Source organism: Podarcis raffonei, chromosome 9 (assembly GCF_027172205.1).
Source record: "Podarcis raffonei isolate rPodRaf1 chromosome 9, rPodRaf1.pri, whole genome shotgun sequence".
NCBI lineage: Eukaryota > Metazoa > Chordata > Lepidosauria > Squamata > Lacertidae > Podarcis > Podarcis raffonei.
In genome coordinates, this window is record NC_070610.1 from 6051568 (window position 1) to 6075890 (window position 24323).

The 24323-nt window shown below is 46.3% G+C and overlaps 1 protein-coding gene across 2 annotated transcripts; it reads right to left on the bottom strand.

Annotated features, from left to right (window-relative positions):
• Positions 1-462: 462 nt before the first annotated feature.
• Positions 463-23970, bottom strand: SCAMP2 (secretory carrier membrane protein 2). Of its 2 annotated transcripts, XM_053402913.1 has the most exons (10): positions 23765-23970; positions 12829-12909; positions 11577-11666; positions 10925-11041; positions 8450-8567; positions 7275-7403; positions 6514-6673; positions 5532-5633; positions 2241-2358; positions 463-857 (listed from the first exon to the last, which is right to left on the bottom strand). In XM_053402913.1, the coding sequence occupies exons 1-10, from the start codon at positions 23819-23821 to the stop codon at positions 711-713; spliced, it is 1119 nt and encodes a 372-aa protein (XP_053258888.1). In that variant the 5' UTR covers positions 23822-23970; the 3' UTR covers positions 463-710. The 2 variants fall into 2 exon arrangements, with proteins under 2 accessions (XP_053258888.1, XP_053258889.1); XM_053402914.1 differs by lacking the exon at positions 10925-11041 and having other exon boundaries at positions 23765-23968.
• Between the last annotated feature and the right edge of the window lie 353 nt (positions 23971-24323).

Below are 24323 nucleotides of genomic sequence, written 5' to 3' on the forward strand. Positions count from 1 at the left end.
GGCCATGGAGTGGGTCAAGAGTCCCCAACACCCAAAAAATTAAGGCTAGGGTGAAGGATGCGCCCACAAGAATCCACAGGAAGCCACCTTTTGCTGAGGGTGGGGCTGAAGGGATTTTATGCTCTACCAGTCAAGTTACATTTAACGGGGCAGCAGGGCAGAATTAACCAAGAAGGCAGGTGGTTTCTCCACTTGCACTCCCTTGGATCACAGAGTAGACGCGTACACCAAAACTTGCCCCGGACATCCCCTTACCATGGCGGTGAAAGATCGGCAACTAATTAAAACCCAAAAGCAAGAAGTGCAGCGACTTCTGATAGCACCCCAAGGGCTGATGTTAAGAAGGAAAAAGTCCATTCCTCGTGGCGGCGTCTAGTGGAAGAGAAATTAAAAAGTGCAAATCTGGCTTCCCCCAAACCCCTGCAATAGAAGGAAGGAGTGAAGGAAATGTACACACCCAGGTCTAAATGGGGAAATATATTTGATTTATGAGATTGGGGGTGGGGAAGAGAACACCATACACTGCCCTGGCCCTTCCCACCAAAGAGACACAGTGGCAGGCAGGACAAAGCTCAAGATACGCCTCTTCCAGCAAGTATCTTGGTGCCAAGACTGGTACCCATGGAGAGAGCCTCCTGAACTGTGGAAGACCAGAGAGTGGTGAGAGCAAGTGTGGAAGAGAGCAAGACGCTGGCCCTGTCTGGGGGGCTTCAGTTCCCCCGGAAAGCGCTCTGGGCAGCAGTTGAGGCGGCCCCGGCAGCAGCATTCTGGACGGTCCGGTTGGTGAGGATGCCTTGCGAGAACTCCTCCTGGGCCCTCTGGAAGCTGGCGCCCGTCCGGCGATACTGAGAGTGGACCTGAGGAGCAGAAGAGACAAGGCGTCAGCAGGGCCACTTCCCTGCTTCTGCAGCCGGTGTGCAGCACTACTTGCCACACCTCCCACCTGCCACCCAGAGACCAAAGGCCAGGAGCAGTGAGAGCCACAGTCCATGGGTATCTTGTTACCTATTTGGAACACCAAAGGGGCAGTATGTATGTGTGTGTGTGTGTGTGTGTGTGTGTGTACACACACACACACACAAAAGGCAGGTGAAGGATCATGTCTGAATCAAATCAAAAAGCAAAACAGCACAACACATGTAAGAAACTAGCATTTCAGTGAGGTGACCAGGTGAGAAAATGATCTACTTCTCAGGGTGCTAGTTTAACTTACGCAGGCCACTGTTTTCCTTGGGAAAACATTTGAATATGCCACCCCCAATTTGAGGTGGGACTCTCCCAAGAGAGCTTACACTACACTTGTGGGGGTTATCCCCCCCTTTCCTCAAAATAGCTCACAGCATACAGGGTCACCCCCAGCCCTTTATACTTAGAACCACCCATGGGGGAAGCTGGTGAGGCCCAAGGTCCTCTAGTCAGCTTTGTGAATGAGCAGGGATTTAAATCTGGGTTTCCTGATCCAACACCCAAATCGCACCTCACAGTGGCTCTTCTGTGTCAGATGCATTTCCAGAATGTTTCGAACTGACTCTTTTGCAGGGTGTCACACAACATTTACATGGAAGGTATTCTAGGTTGCAGGTCTCCAAGCCTGAATTAAATAGATGCCTTGGCAGAGCAACTGGAATTCGTTTAGGGCAGGGACAGGGAACCTGTGGTCCTCCAAATCCCACCAGCCCCAGCCAGCATGGCCAACGGTCAGGGATGTGGCAACTGTGGTCCAGCAATATCAGTGTTGAGTGCGGCACATTTTCCTCGCCACAGGGTCCAGGCAGCAACTCCTGGTGACACTGAAGGGAGTGAACTGACAGCCCTACAGTTCCCACCCCCCGACCACTGGTTATGCTGGCTAGGGCTGATGAGGGTTGGAATCTAACAACATCTGGAGAGCGCCAGGGTCAGGGAAGGCTTAGTTGTCCAATAGTCACTCTCTCCCATAGCATATATTTTGAAACATCTGCACAGGCCACCAATTTGTCTCCAGACCAAGTTCAAGGTGTTGATGCAATCTCTGAGGTTCTAAATAGCAATTCTGAAATGTCAGGTTATAATATGTTACTGATCCACTGCGGAAGCTGCTAATCAGCCCCATCAGCAGTAGGCACTGAAGACACTGAGGAGAGACAGGATGCATGAGCGAGGACAAAACTCCTGCTCTTGGTTCCCTTCTGTAAAGCAGAATGGCAAGGGCTGCAGCCCTGGACTCAGCGAGCAGCATTTCCATCCAGTCCCCAACTCACCTGCTTCAAGAGGAAGAGAGAGAGAACGGAACAGACGGTGAAGAACACAGCCACCACCAGCATGATGATTGCCACTGCCAAGTTATGCCCAGTCTCCGAGAGAGCTGCAATCCAGCCGCTGGAACAGAGTGAGTGAGATAAAAACCCGGATGAGCAAGGCAAGGAGCAAGAAGACTGTGGGTGGTGGTTAGGGGGACAAACTCTACGGGCGTAAATTGGAAAAGAGCCCTTCTAAATCAGACCAAAGGCCCACCTCGTCCAGCATTCTGCTCACCTGGGTGACTGACCATGTTGATGGGAAACCCAGAAGCAGTCAGGGGCAGGATGGTCCTTTCCAGCCATTGCCCCCAGCAACTCATATGTCTGAATATGCTGCGTCTTGAGTAGGGAGTTTCTATTATGGCTGGGCAGTTCCAGATGGGACCCAGCTGGAAACTTTCTGCTGCCCCACAAATTCCATAGCCACGATCTTTATGCTTTTATAAACTCAGCTGCACACTTTAGTTAATAAATTTTATTATTTTTCAGCCTTAGCCACAAATACTTTGTTTGCAGTTCAGTCCTTTAAAAGTACATTACTTTACCCAGATATGAGGAAATATATTGAACTGATTTTAATCGAGAAACCGTGTCTGAAATAAACCAAATTTATTTTCTAAGGAAAGGAAATTCTGTGAGGGAGCCCATATTCTGCACATCAATGTGTTTTGCTTTAGCTTCTCTGAACCTTGAATTTTGGAAAGTCCTGGATGTCTATCATTGTCTGCAATGACCAAAGACAAAGAGAAGGGAAAATATCATAGGCAGCTGCTTTATACAAAATCAGGCCATGGGGCTCATCTGGCTCAGCACTGCAGACACTGGAGCACTGAACCCAGAACCTTTACCATGCAAACCCAATGAGCTGACCACTGAGCTATGGCCGTCCCCTGAATCCAAGCTTCTTGGAGGCAGCAGCTATCTACAAACATTCACATAGATTTTGCCTTTCCATTGTGCCCAATGCCAATATCATACAGAGTTCGAGACTAACCAAGCTTTGCTAGAATACACACCGTCTATTAAGGACTTTTTTATATATAAAAAAGTACAAATACCGCATTTTTTGCACCATAACACTCACTTTTTTCCTCCTAGAAAGTAAGGGGAAATGTCTGTGCGTGTTATGGAGGAAATGCCTACGGGTGGCATGCCTACGGATTTTCCTCCTCTAAAAACTACGTGCGTGTTATGGTCGGGTGCGTGTTATAGAGCGAAAAATATGGTACTCTCCTGTACAGATGTGAAATCACCAATTTACATGGATGTGCACTGATGTATGTTTACCCAGAAGTAAGAATCCTATTGCTTCCAACTTACTTCCAGGAAAGAGTGAATGTATGTGCAAAAAATGTCCCTATAAGACTGTAGACTAAAATGTAATGCCAAAATTATATTTTATTTATACAAATACCCTGTCACTGCCTTTTGGAAACCCAAGCCAGCTGATAAAGCCTACAAGCAACCACAAACGTTTAGTAGTTAATCCGAATTTCATAATTTGGGCTACAACTGAAGGAGATGAAGACCTTCTCTTGTTTCATTAGCCATGAGGAAATCATGAGACTAGGCCAACAGGGAAAATTATTTGCTATTCAGGATCGGATTTGGTTAAAATCATAAAAGCAACCAACTCTCTAAAGTCAAGCAGAAACAAAGAAAGAAAGAAAGAGAAAGAAAGAAAGTTTTGAGCATGACTAAATGTGATAGTCAGGGATGGTTGGAATATGGCAAAGCCCAGAGGACTTTCTTCTCTAGGCTACACAGAAAAATAAACACCAAGTCTGACCTGAAAGGACCCCTGAAGCTAAAACTGCCACATACAATACTGAAGATTATTCACAGATACGTCAATTTTTAGATATATAAAATATATATATTTTAAGGCAACTTTCAGAGGGGAAGCTGGGTCATTCTGTTGCAACAGAAACAACATGGAGTCCTGTGGCCTCTTAATGAAGTGCAATTTACTGTGGCAGAAGCTCATGTAGAAAAGAGCCCATGTCATCAGATGCATGAAATGTTGCATTCAGCTGAGATCACTCTCTCCCATTCAAATACACCCACACATGTGGGAGAGAAAGTAGTAAATAAAGGAAACAGAAGACCATGAAATGAAAGAGATCCCACCTCACTTGTAAATACCTGAGCATTTGATGAAGTGGGCTCTAAGCAACAAGAGCTGAAGTCACAACGCCTCTCTTAAGAAGAGGCGGGGACCATTTTGCACACATCCAGTTGATGTGCAACTGCCGACGCACAGGTCCTTTTGGACCCAGAAGAGGGCAGAACAGGGGCAGAGTGGGGCAGGCTTATGCATGCTCCACCAACGTGTGTGGAAGCCAGGCAGGGAATCCCTGCGCAAAATAGCTGCCGCCTGTATTTCACTTGCCACCTCTGCAAGTCCCTTGTCACTTCCCACTGGCCTATTTTCCATCTGTGGCTCTTCAGATCTTGCTAAACTACAACTCCCATAAGCCCCAGCCAGCATGGCCGGTAGTCTGGGGTGAGTGGAGTGTTGTAGTCCAGCAACATCTGGGAATAGCAGAGGGCAATGGTGTAGCCATGCCGATATATGGACAAAGTTTCCTCCCTTTGCATGCGGTCCCTTCTTTGAGCCCAGAAAGACACCCCATAGACTGGCAAGTAGGGAACCTGTGGCCCTCCTGATTTAGTTCCCCCTCCTCCCAGGCCATGTGGCTGGGGCTGATGGGAGCTGCTCTTTGGCAACATCTGGGACGGAACGTGTGTTAGCCTCCTCTCCTTCACAGCCTACATGCCCATCTTTTCTCTCTCCTTCCCCACCAGCAGAGTTCACTTTGATTGTGCATCACTTGAGGAGGTAGATACTGCTGTTGCATCTCACCAACGTGGTGCTGGGCTGAACAAGTGAGAGCAGGTAAGGTGGTGAAGGGTGGGGAGAGAGATCTCTGCCAGGCAAGGTAACAGGGAAGAGGGACTGCTGAAGGCAGGCAGGCATGGGAGAGCATGCAAGGGAAATGACGGCAAGACGAGGATGCATTAGGAAAGGTTAGAGGAGATACGTGCCTTTCAGGCGAAGGACTTAAGAGCAGGAAGCATTGGAGTTAGAGGCGCTTCAGCTGGGATCTGTGGAAGCCGCAGAATAGAAGAGAGAAGCTTTAGAAGAGCACAGCTACAGAGGCCTCGCAGGCAACTGTGTGCCCGGATCCAAAGAGGCCCTTTGCTGCCCAGGACTGCCTCTCATCCAGGGTGGCAGCAATTCAGACCTACCTGACGCCCCAGTTAGGAATGCCAACGGTCTGGATGATGTAGATGGCAATCTGGCAAAAAAATACGAAGAAGAAGACAAAGAAACTGAAGGAACTGTCAGACCTGCAAAGAGAAAGAACAGGCAATGTCAAGCCAAATATATCATCTGAGGTGCACAAGAGGAACTATGGGATGTTTCTTAGCTAGGGTGCTGAGCCAAGCTGTTGCAAACCTCCAGATCCTGTATAGTGACTGGAAGAGACACAGAGATTCTGTCACTGAAGGAAACTGTTTCTGCTAGCTGTGAGAGTGTCTCAGCTTAGCCAACCTAGAGCCTGGCAGTGGGGCAAGAGGCCAACCCTTCTTATGCACGCCAAACATCACCTCCCTTTCTACATGCCCCACCCAACCTACCAGTTTACTCACCAAGACTGGCCCTATAGATTCATGGTGTCGCAAAGCTTATTGATGGAAGGGGGCAACTTGCCCATTATCTGTGCCAGTGAAGAAGCCTCTGGCCAGCTGTGCCACTAAGGCAAGGGGTAGACACCTGCATCCAGGGCTTTGCCAGATTGTCTGTGTTCTACTTCTGGCTCTAGTCCAAAACATACGGAGGGAATCAGGTTGTGGAAAGATGCCTTACCCTAACCAACCTCACAAGGTCGCTGCGGCTGAGGGACTACCATACTCTGAAATCCTTGGCCAAAGAGTGAGAGACAACTCAGATAAGCATGTGACTGCTAAAATTTCTCCTCAACCTTTAGTGTATATAATATTCAACAAAAAATGTAATTCCAAAGTTTTCAAGACAACTTGCTTTGAAATATGTCTGACACACACATTCAGAAGTGGATCCTAAGCTTCCAGAATGCATCACCCTGATACTGAAGTACAGAAATACTTTCATCAATAAAATTACAAACATGCAAAGTTCTCCCAAGGAAAATTATGATCAACCACGTACAGTGAAGATCAATTTCCCATTCTGGGATGTGGTACTTGCCTGAAAGCCTTGTAGGCTGGCCGATACCAACAGAGGAAAGCACAGGGGGTGAATATGACAAACCACAGGATGGAAAGGCCGAAGTCTACCCCTCTTTCGCTTCTGTCTGTGAACCATGCCAGGCAGGCCAGCAGGTTCAGCAGCAGTGTAACTGAGTGGACTGTCCGGGATAAAAAAAAACCAGCAAAGTTGATCAGTAAGTAAGCAATCTTTGTAAAGAGTGAGGTGTCTATGAAAGCAGATCCAGGACATTGTGTATGCGTGTGCGCGCTCACCCTGTACCAAAACCAACTGCACCAACCTCCCAGTTCGGCACTCATTGTGCCAAACAAGACTGATTCACTTCCTTGGCACTGTTCATTCCAACAGCCTGGAGTCTGGTTCAGACAACCCAATCTTGGCTTTGCGTACATGCAGTTTCCCATCCCCACCATCGCTTCTTGGCATGCTCTGTCCTTCAGAAACCCCTTCCACTCTTCTGCATGCTGTGATAAGCCAGGAAACCTTTAGATAACCAAGGTTTCTTCATTATGTCCGCACTGGGAAACTATGTTACTGTTTCAGGTTTAAAAACAAAGCACAACAGCCACAGATGACTAAAGACATGAACAACATCATGTCTAGCTTAGAAGGACGTGCCATTCTGGGCACTGGGACCCATTCTAATTCCTGTAGCACTTCCAGAGTCAAAAGGCTATGCTGTGACAATCGCCCACTCTCCTGAGCAGAGCTTCCCAGCCGCCATCGCCAGTTTTACTCACACATCCACAGGTAATATAGCATCTTGCAAGTCCGCTGGTAGTCGGCTGGGATATCTGCAGAGAAGTCTTGGTAGAAACATGGCTTGACAGGGCAGCTTTTGGGAAGTGGAGGCCAGTTGTTCTGTTTCGCTGCAAGGGCAGAGGGAGGTTTTGCACAGTGATATGGGGAAAGTGGAGGGTTCAAATTATGTAGGCAACCATTTTACAGCAAATGATGCGCAACTGCTGACGCACAGGTCCTTTCGGACATGGAAGAGGGAGCGCAACGGGCTTATGCGCCCTCTGCCAAGGAATGGAACCCCCACACAAAATGGTCGCCGCCTGTAATAACACAGTTATATGATTCTACAGGGAGCTAATTCTGCTGCCAAGAAAAGAAGAAAAGCAAACACTAAACACACTGAACTTAATTTTGCATTGATTATTTCTTATTTGGAATATTTCTTTAAAAAAGGAATTTCAGGTGTTTGATGGGAATCTCAGGTGAGATACCCACACCGTAGAAGTTGCTCCTAGTACCAGTCACCACATGGAAGCAGAGAAAGGTTCTGATATTTTACTATTGCAGAAGATAAGGCTCGGTAAAATAGTTCTGGACGTAGGTACTATATATTAGCTTTGAGGCTTTTACAAATACTTATATATACAGATACCTACAAATACCAAGTATCTCCGTTGCTCTAAATAAGTTCAGCCATTCAAGACCGGACAATTAACACCAACTGGTTAACTGACTACCAGACAGACAGACAAACTGCAGACTAACAGACACGAACGACGGAGCCTACATGCATTAATCACTGATATCAGGGCATTGGACCGTTGCCATAGCAACTGGCTTGGCTGACATTGCACCTACGATTAGCTCAGCCACAGAGTAATTTACACTCATGAAGGAAATCAACCCCTTCTGGTGTCCAGTTACTCCAACATGTTTGACTTGTTTCAAGGAGTTCTGTGGGTTACAAAACACGACAAGACATGGACATGAAAAGACCTGATCCAACCGGCTCTGCTTATGTTCTTATGACCTGGAATAAGGCAGCTGCCTCTGCTGCTTGGCAGCCTGCTGGATTTGCACATCTATACTGCTTGGAAGAATCCTGACTCCAGGTGAAACAACAACAGAAGGGAGGCACAGAAGAGTTTTAAGAAAATGTTAAATGAAGACTCACGATTGAATCCTGCTGCACTGTTCTGCAGCTCACGCTCCTTCCTGTCCAACTCTGCTGCTTTCCTCTCCAGCTCCTCCTGCTGTTGAAGGAGCCCAGCCTGAGCTGCTGAGGCCACAGCCTGAGTGGAAGGAAACAAGAACAGTAACAATCATCAGGGGAAATGAAGACCACAGGGTTCAAAGCAAAGACAGTGAGAGTCTCTAAAAAGAAAACGGAGGCTCCAAACATAATGACATCGAGAGGGGGTGTCATACGAAATGTAAGCAATGCTTGGGAAGTCTCACTACATGACCAAAAAAACCAGCCCCCCAAAGCCATGCACAGTGGCTGGTTATGCAGATCCTGCACTTTCGCTCTGCAGAGTGGTCTGAAGTAGCAGAGTTAAACCCTTCCTGGTTTTTAATTTTCTGATCATAGGTTTTCTGAATTTTCCTAGAAACCAATAAAGTTCACTATCTCTGAGTGCAGTGAGTTTATTCAAGGATGGATGGATGATTTTTGATGACACTGCACCCAGGTTCCTTCTAAGAACCATCAGCTTATGGATGCAACAAAACATATTAGAACTGCATAAATGAGAGCTTTCATCAACATTTTACCCTCTGTTGGAAAACATGCCATTCCCCATGCCCTGCAAAATATCTCCCTTAATTATGTTTTTCTGCTTACTCACAAAATTGTAGAGTTGGAAGGGACCCCAAGGGTCATCTAGGCTACCCCCGTGATGAAGGAATCATAACTAAAACATACGTGACAGATGGCCCTTCAATTTCTGCTTTACAACCTCCAAGGAATGAGAGTTCACACCCTCTCGTGGGAGTCCGTTCCAGTGTTGAACAGCTCTTGCTGTCAGAAAATTATTCCTGATATTTAGTCCAAATCTCCTTCCTTGTAACTTGAAGCCATTGGTTTGAATCCCACCCTCCAGAGAAGGAAACCAAAAGTGCTCTATCCTCCATGTGAAAGCCCTTTAGATATCTGAAGATGGTTATCATATCTCCTCTCAGTTTCCTCTTTCCTAGGCTAAACACACCTAACTCCTTCAACCATTCCTCATAAGGCTTGGTTTCCAAACCCTTGATCATCTTTGTTGCCGTCCTCTGCACATGTTCTAGCTTGTGAATATCCTTCTTAAATTGTGCTGTCCAGAACTGGACACAGTATTCTAGGCATGGGCTAACTATGGCAGAATAGAGCATGACTATTACTTCTCTTGATCTGGACACTAGACTGCTGTTGATGCAGCCTAGAACAGCATTAGCGTTTTTCCCTGCTGCATCACCCTGTTGACTCATCTTCAGCTTGTGGTCTACTAAGACCCCTAGAGCCTTTTCACACATACTACTGGCAAACCAGGTGTCCCAGGTGTCATCTTGAATCACAATTCTGTCTTCTACAGCATTAGCTACTCCCTCAAGCTTGGTGTCATTTGCAAAATGGATGAGCATCCCCTCAATTCCTTCACCCAAGTCATTTATAAAGATGTTGAGTAACAACCGGCCCAGGACAGAACCCTGCAGCACCCCACTTGTCCCTTGTTTCAAGGATGATGAAGAAACATTAGTGAACCAGCTACAAAGCCACCTAACTGTTAGCTTGTTCAGGCCACGTTTTGCCAGTTACTCCACAAGGAAATCTAGGGCAATTTGGCAAAAGCCCTTCTGAAATCAAGATAAAGTACATTCATAGCATTCCCCTGATCCATTAAGCTTGTAACTCTATCAAAAAAAGAAATGAGATTTGTCTGGCACAACTTGTTTTTGAGAAACCCATGTCTTAGTAATCACAGTAACCCTTTCTAAGTGCTCACAGACTGACTGTTTAATTATCTGTTTTAGGACCTTTCCTGGTAACATCAAGCTCACCAGTCAGTCGTTACCTGGGTTTTCTCCCCCCACTCCTTTGAAGATGGGGACATCTGCCCGACTCCAGACTCAAGGGACCTCACCTGTTCTCCAATCATTCTCAAAGATTCAACAGAAAGGCTCTGAGATTACATCTGCAAGCTCCTTTAGTACCCTTTGATGCAGCTCACCAGGCCCTAGAGATGTGAGTTCATTTAAAGTAGCTGGGTGTTCCCTTACTACCTCTCTTTCTATGCTGGGCTGCAGCTCCCTCCTTGCATCATTTATTCTGTTATCACCAGGTTGGGCACTGCTTTCCTTGTGGGTGAAGTCAGAGGCAAGTAAGTAGGTGCGGAGCAGTTCCAGCTTCCATTCCCTTCTTCCACAGAGGGATGGACTAGATGACACCTGAGGTCTCTTCCAACTCTGTATGATTTTGGCCACACTCACTGTGCACATGTAAAGCACACGGCTTCACCCAGAGAATACTAGTTCCTAGGATTCTTTAGGAAAAACCCATGACTTTTAAAGTGCTTTAAATGTGTGGATGTGGACTCTGTGATCAGAAAAGGATTGATATATTGGGGAGACATCTCACCTTCCTGTGGGTTTCCCTGCCCTCCCTTTTTACCTGATGTTTACCCTGAGAGCTGCCGTCTTCTCCAAGCAACCTCTGCCTCTCTGAGCCTTCTGAGCTTGCCGAGATGAACTTAGGAGTCAGGTACTTGCTGGCCTGTCTAAGCAGCAGCTGCAACACACAACTAGGCTGGGTCTAAACTCACTGGGTGGGTCTGGCCTGATCACTCACTGGAACTAAGGCACTAAGGCTCTTGAACAAGTTAGATTATGAGACACACAAAAATGGAAGGACAGGTGGGATGGGGGCAGAAGGAGAGCCGCCATGTGTGCGCTCTCTCACACATGCACAAAGACACACACAAAGAGTCACAAGGGCCAGGGTTAGTGACCCTGTGGCTCTCCTAGTGCTCATCTGGACTACATAAACCCTGATCAGTGTGCCACTAGCAGAAAAGCATGGGGCAGCAGGGCAGCTTTAAAGTCTGGGCCATTCTAGTCAAGGGGGTGTCACAGGATGATAGGAATTTAGAAGTCTTGAATTTGGATCTTGGGTCACAGGGAACATGTTTGTAAAGCACACTCCACCCCAGTCCTTGCCAAGAGGGAGATGGGTGCACCCCAATAAGAGGAGAGCTTAAGCAATACATTTCCTAGTGATCAACCAGCCCTCAGGGCACCACCCAGGTGTGGTGGGAGGTCTTTACCTGTGGGCTGGGTTCCACCGAAGGCTGCAGCACAGCAGGTTGCGAAGGCCCAGTGGGCTGAGCAGCTGGAACTGTCTGAGCCACATTCGTCTGAGTCAAGAGAAAGGAAAACATCAGAAGGCTGTGAGGGACGAGCTGGAAGGGCTTCTGGCTTTACTGTTGTGGAAGCACTGGGCAGACAGCCCACCCCTCTTCCCAGGGAATGTGGGGGTCCCCTAACAAATCTCAGCACCCCAGGATGACTTGAGAGATGCCATGATCGTTTAAAGTAGTATGATACTGCTTGTATAGTTCAAATGTGCCCCAGAAAGGCACTTACTCCAAAGTTCAGTCCAACCTTATTACCATGACCACAAAAGATACTACCATGAACATATTGTTGTTGTTGTTTTACTAGCCTGCTAGTCATGCTGCCTGGGAAGCTCTTGGCTCTGCTGCCAGCCATGAAACACAAGCTAAAGAAGTGTCTTCTGTCAAATGTACTGCTGGAGGAGGGGAAGTGTGTCCTGTCTCTCTTCTGCCAACCTGCTTAGTTTCCATGCAGGCCATGGAGGAAGAACGGGGCAATCCACCTCCCCTCTGCATGTGGGGATGTGGTAGCCTGAAGGGGGCTACCAGGTGCACTGCTGTTGAATGAAAGCTGGGTTTAATCTGATGCCAACGGCTGTTTTGGAAAGGAGATTTGTCTGACTTCCATATGACGCCCATCTATGTTTCCGTGGCCCAGGAGAATCCAGGGGTGTTATGTATTACCTTTTCAAAGAGAATCAGTTAGAAACAAATCTTTTTCCAAGCTACTGTCAATTTAGGCGAACTTTTATTAGCAAGACTGACTTACTGGCAAACTGAAGCCAAGGATTATGACTCAAGCCTGCAACTTACACCTTAACATTATCTCCGTTTTGTGCTACTTGTATGAAATCTTTGTGAACTGTCCCCAAGACCACTGTGATGACAACAAACATTGGTTAACTTACTATTAGAAACCAATTCATACAAAATTCCAAATATACTCTGAGTTGTATTTTCTGCATTTCTGTGACAGCACGCGGTCAATGTGAAATAATAAAACAAATGCTGAACTGAGCCTCTCCCTGTACCAAGAGGCACTGAAAGGAGGGAGTTGTGAAAGGGAGAGGTGCTTTGTAGGCCCAGAAAGTGAAGCATGCTGATCCTTGGGAGTTTCAAATAGATCCCTCCATGAAGGCAGCCTTGCTAGCTGGCCCAGGGCCTGACCCCATGCTGCACTTACCAGCCGGGAGCTCTCAGAGAAGGGGTTGAATTCATCCAGGCCACCCTGGTTAGCATGCGCCAGTTGCGTGACTGAAGGATCCTGGAAGAGAAGAGGGGGAAATGCTATTTAACACATGGCAACTCCTGATAAGTATGTGCAGTTGGGTGTTCACACCGGTAGACAGGGCATGCATGCATGCTGCACTTTATGTGTAAAAATTGCCTGTGAACTTCCTTTCTCTTTGCTCGCTCCTATCCCAAACACAGTGGGATTTGCCCTCCTCCTCAGCCAGCTAGAATGGCTTCACTGGCGCTTAATGTGAAAGAAAAACACAAAATCCACACGCCCTCTTGACCGTACTTCATTATTATTAATTTTAAATGCATAGGATTTTACAAGAGTTATACAAGGAACAGACAGGCCACTGCTCCCAAAGAGCTTACTGTCCAGAATAGAGATAGTAAGGAATAGAAAGAGGAGAATGTGGCTGACTGTCATTACACTAATTTAAAGCTTAACTGGGCAGAGAATGAAGTTTAAAGTAAACCAAGGTTTCGAGGAGGAAACTGACATGGGGTTGTAGCTGTAAAGCATTGTTTCAGGAAGCAGGAGATGATCAAGTGAGGGTGACTGTATTAGAGGGGCAGAGGTCACAAATGGGAACAGAACAAGAAACAACAGTCAAATGATAAGTTGCAGGAACCCTCTGACTCACTCTGAAAGTGGTTTATGCTGGATACAGGAGAGAATGGAAAGCCAATGAAGGGATCTGGAGAGAGAAGAAATGCAGGATTCCTGGAGCAGAGTTTTTGCCTAAAGAGAACTAAGATAAAGAAAGTGGTGTCCCTTTCCATTTAGTGGTGCAGGACCCCTTTTGCCATGGGATCACAACAACTTTTCCCACCTTGTGGGCTGGGCAGACTGAGTGACAAAGTTCCACACAAATGCCTAGATGAAGCATCCCTTGAGTGCCCAGGGGAAAGTTCACTCCTAACTGCTTTATTTACAGCTGTACAGCCTATTTTAGAAATAGCCATATAAATCCAAACATGCAAAAATGGAAGTGGCTGGCCTTGCCTCCAAACAAATAATGAATCAGATTAAACTGCTCACACATGACCAAGCAGTGAGAATCAGACTGTAAGCAACAACGGGGAGAGGAGAGCGTGTGCTGCAAATCAGTCCAGAGAGAGGAGGCCTGTGGTGCTGGGCAAAAATCTAGTCTCATCCCAGCTTTCATCTGCACGCTGCAAGCTCTCGTTTAATGAATAACTGCAGGCAAACAGCCTGAGCCCTGACACTCCTTGCATAAGCATGTTGTTGCACAACCTCATGAATCACACCAGGAAGAAGAAACAGGTGGAAGCCAACCAGTGACGAAGGCTGTGGTCTGATACAAGTGTACCAGGGAGGATGCTCCTGTTGGCCAGAGGGACCTACACATAGCAGAGCATCTGTTTTGCAAGCAGAATATGCCAGGTTCAATCCCCCACATCTCCAGGTAGGACTGGGAATGTCCCTTGCCTGAAACACTGACAAGATGCTGCCAGTCAGTGCAGGCAGTAAAGAGCTAGATGGACCAATGGTATAAAGAGGCTCCCTCTACTCCTAAGTAAACATCCACAGGGCTGGGTTGCACATTCCTTTGCCTTGCACTCTAATAGGTGCAGACTCAAGAGGGAAAAACTAAGGAACCCTGTAAGGTTTTTGCACTTACTTAAGGAGGTAGCCATCACATCAGAAAAATGATGAAACAGAGCCAGTGTTAGAAACTGGAATAGAAAAGCTATTTGCCACATGGCTCCTGGAACCTGGGTTAAGGGCACAAAAACCAAGTGGCTAGTTGCAGAAATGCAGCAGCACTTTCCATTTACTTTTTCATAGAGAATTTATTTGGTTCTTTTTGCGATTTGTGGTACTGTATTTGGAGGATTGTAACCAGCTATAGCAAAACAGGTCATACAGAGAGCACAGCAGGACTTAAATTTAGGCATGTATAGGACAGTAACACCTAGTGAACTTCATGGCTGAGTGGGGATTTGAACCCTGGTCTCCCAGGTCCTAGTCCTACTGACACTCTATCCACTAGACCGCACTGGCTCTCACTGGGTGGAGTCTTTTTCTTTCAGTTTGCAAAGTCACAGCTTCTGTGATGGGTGGAGTTCTCCATCCGGCCCACATAACGCGATTATTTTCAAAGTTCTAATTTATGTAAAGGAAAGCACTTCCTTTACAGTTAGGTGATACTCCACCATTTCTAAAAACAATATTTCCAGCATGATAAAATCCTTTAAGAGATGTGGTGAGCAGAATTGTACACAGCATCCAAGTGCAGCTGCACCATAGACTTGTATAAGGCCATTATATTTCCAGCTCTACTTTCAAGCCTTTTCCTAATGATCTCTAAAATATAGTTAACCTCTTTTTATCACTGCCACAACCTGGGTCAACATCTTAATTGAGTTATCCACTATGACCCTAAGATCTCGGTTCTTGTTCAGTCCTACCACCTCAGACCTCAATAGCATATATGCAATGCTAGGATATTTTGCCCCAGCATGCATCACTTAAAACTTGCTCACACTGAATCAGATTTATCATTTTAATGCTCATTCACCCAGTTCAAAGAGATCCTTTTGGAGTGCCTCACATCCTCTTGTAGTTGAAAACTACGCTGAACAACTTGGTGTCATCAGTCATCTTTGCTAACTCAACTCCAGGAAGAGCTAGAAAGATGCTCTGTCTCCTGCTGCAGACAGGTTCAAAAAGCAGACAACACACATCCAGTAAATCTCACTGGCAGTCACAAATATGCAGGACTGGAACCAAGGACTAGATCAGAATGGTTTTCTTATATATTTCAAGATATAAGAATATCTATTCTACTTACACTCCTCCCTCCATACCAAACACGCCATCAGATGCACAAAAGCAAACTTCAGAGTGGCCAGGTACACAGGAACAGACACCCCACCCCCCAAAAAATACTGCTTTTTGTCATAATTTGCAGCATGCTCTCTCCACCCCCACGCTCAACCTGCATTCCTAAAAAATAATAATGCAGTAGAATCCAAATAAAGGGGGTAAACCTTTATTCTTCCAAGCCAGCCAGCAAAAATATTATTAGGAGAAGAAATGAAAGGCAAACAAGAAAGGAAGCACTGTTTTACTGCTAGAACCATTTCACTTTTGAGAAGCAAGATCACCAAGAGAGATCCCTTAATCAGCCAGCCCTCCTGCTTCCCCCACCTTCAAAAGAGAGAAACAATCCATTAAGTATTTGCAGCTTGCTTGCTTGTTTGCAAACCACAGCACGTCTTAGCAAATGACTGAAGGAGGGGGGAATAAAATCAACCAGATCTCCCCTCCCCTGCAACTGTGTGAAAGAGCTTCTTCCCAGTTTGCTTACTTATGACAACTGTACAACAATGGAAAGGTTTCCTCTTCTCAGCACATCAAAAGCCTTCCTGAAAGGGAACAGAAGTTGCCCTCAGCTCTCCTGCTGAGATATCATTTGCAAACCACTTGATTGGAAAGCTCAACTTGCTTGCTAGGTGGCACTCCTGAGTCCGCCCCCCCCCCCAAAAAAGACTGACAACTGGTTAGTTTCAACTGCTGACCAGAGCATTGAACTGATGGGAGCTGAGAGAGCAGTAAGGCAGACTGCAGACATTACAAATATTTCTGAGTGATCAAGCTGCACCAATGCCAGAGCACAACACCAGGCAGAGGGGAGACTTTGGCTTGATGGAAAGAAGACGAAGACAGACGTTCAAAGCTCTGGCTGTGATGCAAAATGGATGGTTGTATTTCCTATTGCAAAACTTCTGGAAGCAAGTTGCAGTGTCACTGGGGTCACCAGCAGTTTAGCTTTCCAAATCTTGCCTAGCGTGGAACATAAGAAGCTGCTTTTTTCAGACTCAGGCCACTTGTGCCCCCAACTCAGTCTTCTCCAACCTGACTTGCAGGGGCCACTGAAGGCCTCAGACTGAGGACTTGCGCACCCACACCAAGTGAATTTAACCTGGATATTCCATATATAATGCACATAACCACTAAAATACGACCTCTTGCTTGCATTTAGAAATCTCCCCACCCCAATTCTTCCTACGTCTAGTGATATCTTCCCTCTGGATAACTGTGTTCTTGTGAAGCTGTTGTGAGCACACTGCTTGTCTTAATCTAGACTTTTAGCTCTTAAAAGTGAAGCAAAATACAAGGAAGTATCCATTTAAAAGTCACAAGATCTCCCTGCGAAGTTATGCCAGTCTAAAGATTATAGACACAGAGCAGAGACATATCTGGAAATCAGGAGCAGGGATCATAGAAGTGGTTTTCACGCTAGATATAAATTATTCTTTAGAATTTGCAGGAAGTACAAGAGATGTGAGAAGGCAAGTTTAATTTAAGAAGGTAGACATGCTCAGACACTGATCTAGCTCACCCTTAAGCAAACTGTACACCTGTATTCCCCCCCCATTGCAGAAACAAAATCAGGAAAAGACTACAGTGCCTTCTGCTCAGTAAAATGATTTGCACATGGTCTATCACAATCAAGGTAGGGAAGCCAAAAATCACAGCTGATAAGCCATAGCAGGTTTTAGCTTAATGTGATAGGAGTCTCTTAGATGCTAACATGCAAGAATAGGAGACAGAGGCAGGCTGGCTAGAAAGAGATGAATCCTCAGGGCTCAAAAAGTTGATGCCAGATGGCTAGTCTACGGGAGGGGGGGGGAAGATGGGGAGTAAACAGCTCGATTTAAGGCCAATTCAGTCAATTAGCTACCAGAGAGTATTCAAAAACAGGTTTTTGTTTAAAAAATTCTTTTGATTATGTTTCTCTAAGCTAAATGACAAATGATTTGCTTTTTGGAGGGGGAGAAAAACAATGGCAGAAGCAAAGGGTAATCAATGTCCCTGGAACATTGTAGAGTATTTAAGGCACCACAAGACCTTTTGCTGTCTTCCCTGCAAGAGGCTAACATAACCACCTTCAGGAAAGTGAGGCAACAATGCTTCTGTTAAAAGCAGTAAGTGGGTTACTACAGAAGCTTCCAATTTACCGTATTTTTCGCTCTATAGCACGCACCCGACCATAACACGCACATAGTTTTTGAGGAGGAAAACAAGAAAAAAATACAGCGGATGTATGATTTTTGGGGTTCATGCTGTGGCCACAGACATGTGATCTGACGGTGAGTTTGGGGTAGCCCAATGCAAAAATCCTGAGGATCCATGTGGATCCATGCTTTGTAACCACGTTTTTGCACCACTGCGGCCCCAGGCAACAGTGGGTGCGTGATTTTTTTGGTGCAAGCTGTAGCCATGGACATGCTATGTGATCTGATGGTGAATTTGGGGTGACCCAGTGCAAAAATCCTGAGGATCCATGTGGATCCGTGCTTTGTAACCATGTTTTAAGTGGGGAGGGAAGGAAAAGCACTCAAGGGACAAGGAACACGCGTGGGGTGGGTGGAGAAGGATGCTGTTAATAATGCAGAAGAGGGGTATAAGAGGAGAAGGCTCCTCTCCTCTCCCGCTTTGCTCCTTTAAAGCAAGCAGGCTCTCTGTCCCTCTCTCCTCCCCACTCAGCGGGTCTTCTCCCGCTTTGCTATTTCAAAGCAAGCCATGGAGGAGGGAAGGAAGGGGAACCATGGATCCTCTGCTCACGACTGCAGCAGATCCCCCCGCCATCCGTAGGCATTCGCTCCATAACACGCACAGACATTTCCCCTTACTCTCTAGGAGGAAAAAAGTGAGTGTTATGGTGCAAAAAATACGGTAATTATGCAAGACCAGGCTTCCTCAACCTCAGCCCTCCAGATATTTTGAGACTACAACTCCCAGCATCCCTGACCACTGGTCCTGCTAGCTAGGGATCATGGGAGTTGTAGGCCAAAAACATCTGGAGGGCCAAGCTTGAGGAAGCCTGTGCAAGACTCACTGCTAGACTTTAAAAAGGATCTAATTCCAAGATAACATGAAAACATGGGTTTCATTTGAGTTCAGATTTATTCTTCATTGAAGCAATTACAGGAAGGGAAGAAGAGCTGATCCAATGAAATACCAACAAACACAGCGAAAGGAAGCTTTCTAGAGGTGACCCCTTTCTGGCAATTTAGGGCTGGGAAAATCTCCTTAAGCACCACTATGGGAAGGCAGATGCTGTCCCTTGAATGCTTCTTGTGAGTTGCCCCCATGGCAGAATGACTTGTTCTCAAGAAGTAGAATCAAAAGGAAGTGCAGTACCATGGATGACTCCTGGGTAGAAAAGCCTATCAGCTGTTTTCACACACAAAGTAGTGCTATGTAAAACACCAGCACCCGGACCACGACACCTGGTCCACCTTCACAGAGACACACAGTTAAACCGGGGCATCACTCACCACCTCCAGGCTGCTCAGATCATAGGTGGTACTATGGAAAAACCATCCCTGCTCTTTTATTTCTATCATTTTATTCCCTCGCCCCACCATCTTATTTTTTCCCCATAATTTTCATTTGTTTTCAGATTTATGTGTAAATGAAGAAAAAGAAAAGACCCCAGGGTTGTCACATGGTGATGATCAACATTCATTTTTCCCCTCTTTTTTTAAAATGGCAAGTATTTATAATGAAAATAGATACAACAACAGAAGAAAAAAGGGGGGACTTGATGGGGGGGGAGTATTGATCGAAGGAGAGAAAGGCAAATAAACATGTTTTATTAGATCAGTGCTAGCTCAGTATCTATGCAATTTAATTGGATAAAATCTGTGCAAGTGTCCCTATTACATTTTGAAGAGTTAAAACACATACAGTCTTTGTTTTCTGTGGTGAATGCAGGCACCATCCTAGAAGAGGCACTGAAGTGGGAAGTGCCTCTTCCAAAACACTGCCTCCTATCTGTGGTTTTTACTTTAAACAAAAGTACAGTACTAAATACGTTTATTGAAAATATGTTGATCAATTGTCTTTTTACTAAATTTAAAAGGTTTTAATCAATTAAAAATTACAGCCTTAGAAAGCACATACACAACTTACGTATAAAAGGCTCAATACCATACACAGTCCAAGGAAAAGAATGTTGAAAAACACCTTTTAGTAACTAGAACAACAGGAAAGGTCTCTATGCTATTGTTAGCTTTGCTGCAGTTTGCCGGCCCTTTAAACTTGAAGGCTTCAACAGCTGATTGCCACAAAGCAAGCTTGGTTCCCACATGGGAGTTCAGAACTGCAGCTACCTGAATAGCTTGATCTGCACACTGCTCTGCACACCCACACCCAGGTCTCCAAGATTAAAACGCTGGATCGGGAGCCATCTGCCAACTCCTTTGATAAACAAAGGCATGATTCAGAGATGGCCAGCACTGCCAATGTTGTTTAGTAAAATATGAGTGACACTCTGGGAACAGAAAAGCTCCTAGGGAGATTCATTCCCCTGAAAGCTGAAAAGAGAGCAGTGCCCATGAGTTTCATATATTTACCTCTGATCCCAAAGTTTCAACAAGGAAAAAGAAAAAACACTGTAGTGCTGGGGGAGAATGCATCACTTGAGCAGGAATGGGGAACCTGCAGATGTCCAAGCATGCTAGATTGCAACTCCCATCATCCCTGACTGTTTGGCCATGCTGGCTGTGACTGGTGGGACTTGGGAGTCCAGAACACTTGGAGAACCACAGGTTTGCCACACTGGCTATAAAACCAGCTTATTCAAGACAAGGTTGTTTTGCAGCAGTGCCACCTGACACAATTGCAACAACTGCTTCATCCCAGCGGCCCAGCCCTTCCTACTTGGGGGCTTCAACAACTGAGGATCCTTGCCGGCAAAGAAGAAGCCCTTCCCTAGTAAGTGTGTCTGACTTGCTAACTTGGAGGCATTTACAGTGGTACCTCGCAAGATGAATGCCTCGCAAGACAAAAAACTTGCTAGACGAAAGGGTTTTTTGAGCTGCTTCGCAAGACAATTTTCCCTATGGGCTTGCTTCGCAAGATGGAAACGTCTTGCAAGTTTGTTTCCTTTTTCTTAACACCGTTAATACAGTTGCGACTTGACTTCGAGGAGCAACTCATAGAACGCGGTATGGTAGCCTTTTTTGAGGTTTTTAAAGACTTTGGTGATTTTTGAAGCTTTTCCAAAACTTTCCCGACACCATGCTTTGCAAGACGAAAAAAATCGCAAGACGACAAAACTCGCGGAACGAATTAATTTCGTCTTGCGAGGCACCACTGTATTAGGCCAGATTAACACATGCCTTCAGCAGGGCAGAAACTTCTTGAAGACACAACCACATGGGCTACTCCACACAGCAAGCTCTTTGTCAGAAGCACACCCACACACCCTTAGTTCCAGGAGTTCTCACTACAACTGATACAAACAACTTGTGTGAAAGTGCTGTATACAAGCCATATCACAAGGCTAATTTCACATGTAAGATCAGGCCTTCAAAAAAGAAAAGTCCTGCCACCTGCTGTCTCACCACACTGCAGGGCTGAGCTTAAAGTGTGTCAGGTATAGTGCCTTTTCCTCACCACAGGCTCTCGCAAGATCTCCCCGTTACACAATCTGGCTATATTGAAGTAGGAGCAGGGAACCTACTGCACTCTATTGCTGGACTACAACTCCCATTGGCTAGGCAGGCTGAGAATCTAAGCTCCTTAGGTTTACAGGTTCACCACCCTTCTGCTAGAGAAAGTGTGCAATCCTATGCACATTTCCTTGAAATTACCACTGAATTTAGTTGGCCTTATTTCCAAGTAAAACCCAAAAGGTTGTAAAATATATAATCTGTTCTGCATGTGAATGATTCTTAAGACATGCTTAAAGTCATAAATGTTGATAAAGATGGATTCAAAAAAGGAACTCTGTAATCAAAGGAAAGTTCTGCGGCTTAACCCTGAAGAAACAACTTAAGCCATTAATTATGCTCCTTTAAACCCAGGCACATCAGATTGAATTGACCATATACAGAGTGCAGAGCAGTCCAGCATCTCTGTGCAGCCCTATGCGTGTTCAATCAGAAGTCAGTCCCACTGCATTCAGTAGGGCTGACTACCTAGCAAATATGTTTAGGACTGCAAATTCAGTGTCCTAAAAGAATCAAAACTACATTATGAGCTTCCGTAGTGGGCAGTAATGTTCCCACCCATCTCATGTACACCTGAGAAGCATCAGGTGTAGAAGGGCAGAGTCAAAGCAAAGTAGCAATATGACAGTGATGTGCTAACAGGAAAAGCAATACTGGAGAAACTGAAGAAGAGTCGAAGCTGTTATAAACAAGCCAAAAGGATTACGATTTCCCACAGCAACAGTAGAATTAGCACTCAGTTTCACCCCATGACACAAAGAGGTGTTCAGATCAATGAAGCTGGGTGCCTGGCAGCCAGACAGCTCTGCAACAGGTAGCCAATCTGGCAGTCTCCAGATGTTGCTTCCATTGATCAACTTCCATTGATACTGATCACTGGCCATACTGGCTGAGGCAGGTGGGAGTCCAACAATTTAGTGAGGGCAACAGGTTCTTCACCCCTGCTTGACAGAAGCAGCTGGCATTTGCAATAGACGTGTTGGTAAGTTGTCATTTATTATTTGCTTAAGTGCCTAAAGCACACTATGCACTGTACATGATGAATGGTTAAGCTGTCATATAATAATTGTAAAAGTGCCTAAAGGATACCGGGCACTGGGCATGAATTCAAACCTAGAAATTCCTACCTACAGGCTTATAATCTAAAATTTAAAAAGTGTACCTTTCAAGTAGAACTGTTAACAGTATGCACACATGCAACTCTGCCCCTTTCAAGAGATAATGCAGTGTAGTAACCTGGTGTGTGCTCTTGACAGAGCAGCTCAGGAAAGGAAACTGCAACACCACTACAGAGCATTGCTCATGATTCTGTCATGTGAAGGAGCAGCAGCAAGCTCTGCCTGGTACAAGTCAACGAATTAAGAAAATTGCTACAAACTCCAGAGAGTACAAAAATTACAGCTCCCCAAAAGTGTCAATAAGCAAACACTCCTTTTCCTCAACAATGAAGATACAGTTCTGCCTCCCTGCCACTTGGTTCTCAAAGAAAAAACCTGTTTGCCAAGACAAAATTTGTGTTTAAGGATGGACATGCCCCCATCCCATCCTCAGATGATCCCGTGTGTTAAGAACCAACAGTCTATCAGATTGGTAATCTTAAAAGCACAGGCTTTGGTTTTCTGTTAGAATTAAGGTAACAGGCCACATCCATTCATAACTGAAGAAGCCCCAAATCTTGTCTCAGGCCAGACTGGAAATTACCTTGGGCTTAAATGCGTAACTTCCCTTTCCCATTCCTGCAGTTCATTGTGATATAACACCTGCTTCTGGAGGGTTTGTTATGTTCACTGGGCAATGAAGAGACATGTGACCTCTTATTTTATTTATCAATTCCTTCATTCATTGCATTTTCATTTCAGTCTTCCTCCAAGGAGCTCGGATCCCAAAACTCCTAGATCTTCCCAGTTGTTGTCCATCTGACCCAGCCTAACCCCTAAACCATAAGGCAGGCTTCCTCAACCTCGGCCCGCCAGATGTTTTGAGACTACAGTTCCCCTCATCCTTGACCACTGGTCCTGCTAGCTAGGGATCATGGGAGTTGTAGGCCAAAACATCTGGAGGGCCGCAGGTTGGGGATGCCTGCCATAAGGGGTGACTGAGAAACAGGGCTTCTTGCTTCGAGGGCCAAGATCCCCCAACGTGGCTAGGAGACTACATGGAGCGAGCTTACTTAAGCCCGGCTCGCTCCAGGTCCTGCCACCTCTGGGGCCACAAGGAGCGGGAAGGGGGTTTGCCGCCCTCCTGCTCCCACGGAGACCCCTCCACCCCGCCCCCACCCCGGGGCTCTTTTGCATTCGAGGGGGGCCAGAGCCGAGGGGCGTGGCCTGTGGCCTCCCGCCCTCCGCGGCCACAGGTGTTCCCTTCACTCACACCCCCCCCCCGCTCACCTGGAAGGGGTTGACGTCGACGGGGTCGGCGAAGGGGTTGGTGTCGAAGGCCGACATGGCTGCTGCCGCCGCCGCCGCCGCTCTCCGAGACTCAGCTCCGCCGCACCGGTTCTCAACCCGGTCCGCTCCCTGGAAACGGCACACTTCCGGGACCAGGGGTCTCCTCCCCGCTCCTCCGCCTCCTCTTCGCTTGCGCGCCTGCGCAGAACGACCCGCAAGACGCAGGCGCACTCCTTCGCCACGTGACAAAGACGCCTTTTTATCTCTCGCCTTTGTGACCTCATCGAGCCGCAGAGGAAAGGGAGCGTGAAGGTAGCAGGGCGCATGCGCAAATACAGAACGCGCACTTGTTCGCGCTCTCGCTCTGTTGCTCCGGAGATGGAGGAGAAATAGATCTCAAGATGAAGGGGAAGTTGACTTCCGGGCATGCGCAGTGAGCGGAGAGAGCGCTCCAGGTACCGTAGTGTGCCGCGAAGTGCGCAGCAGTCTGTTTAACTCGGTAAGCGTGAATGTAGAATGGCAGCCAAAATAGTAACAGCAACACACTACTGTACAGTAT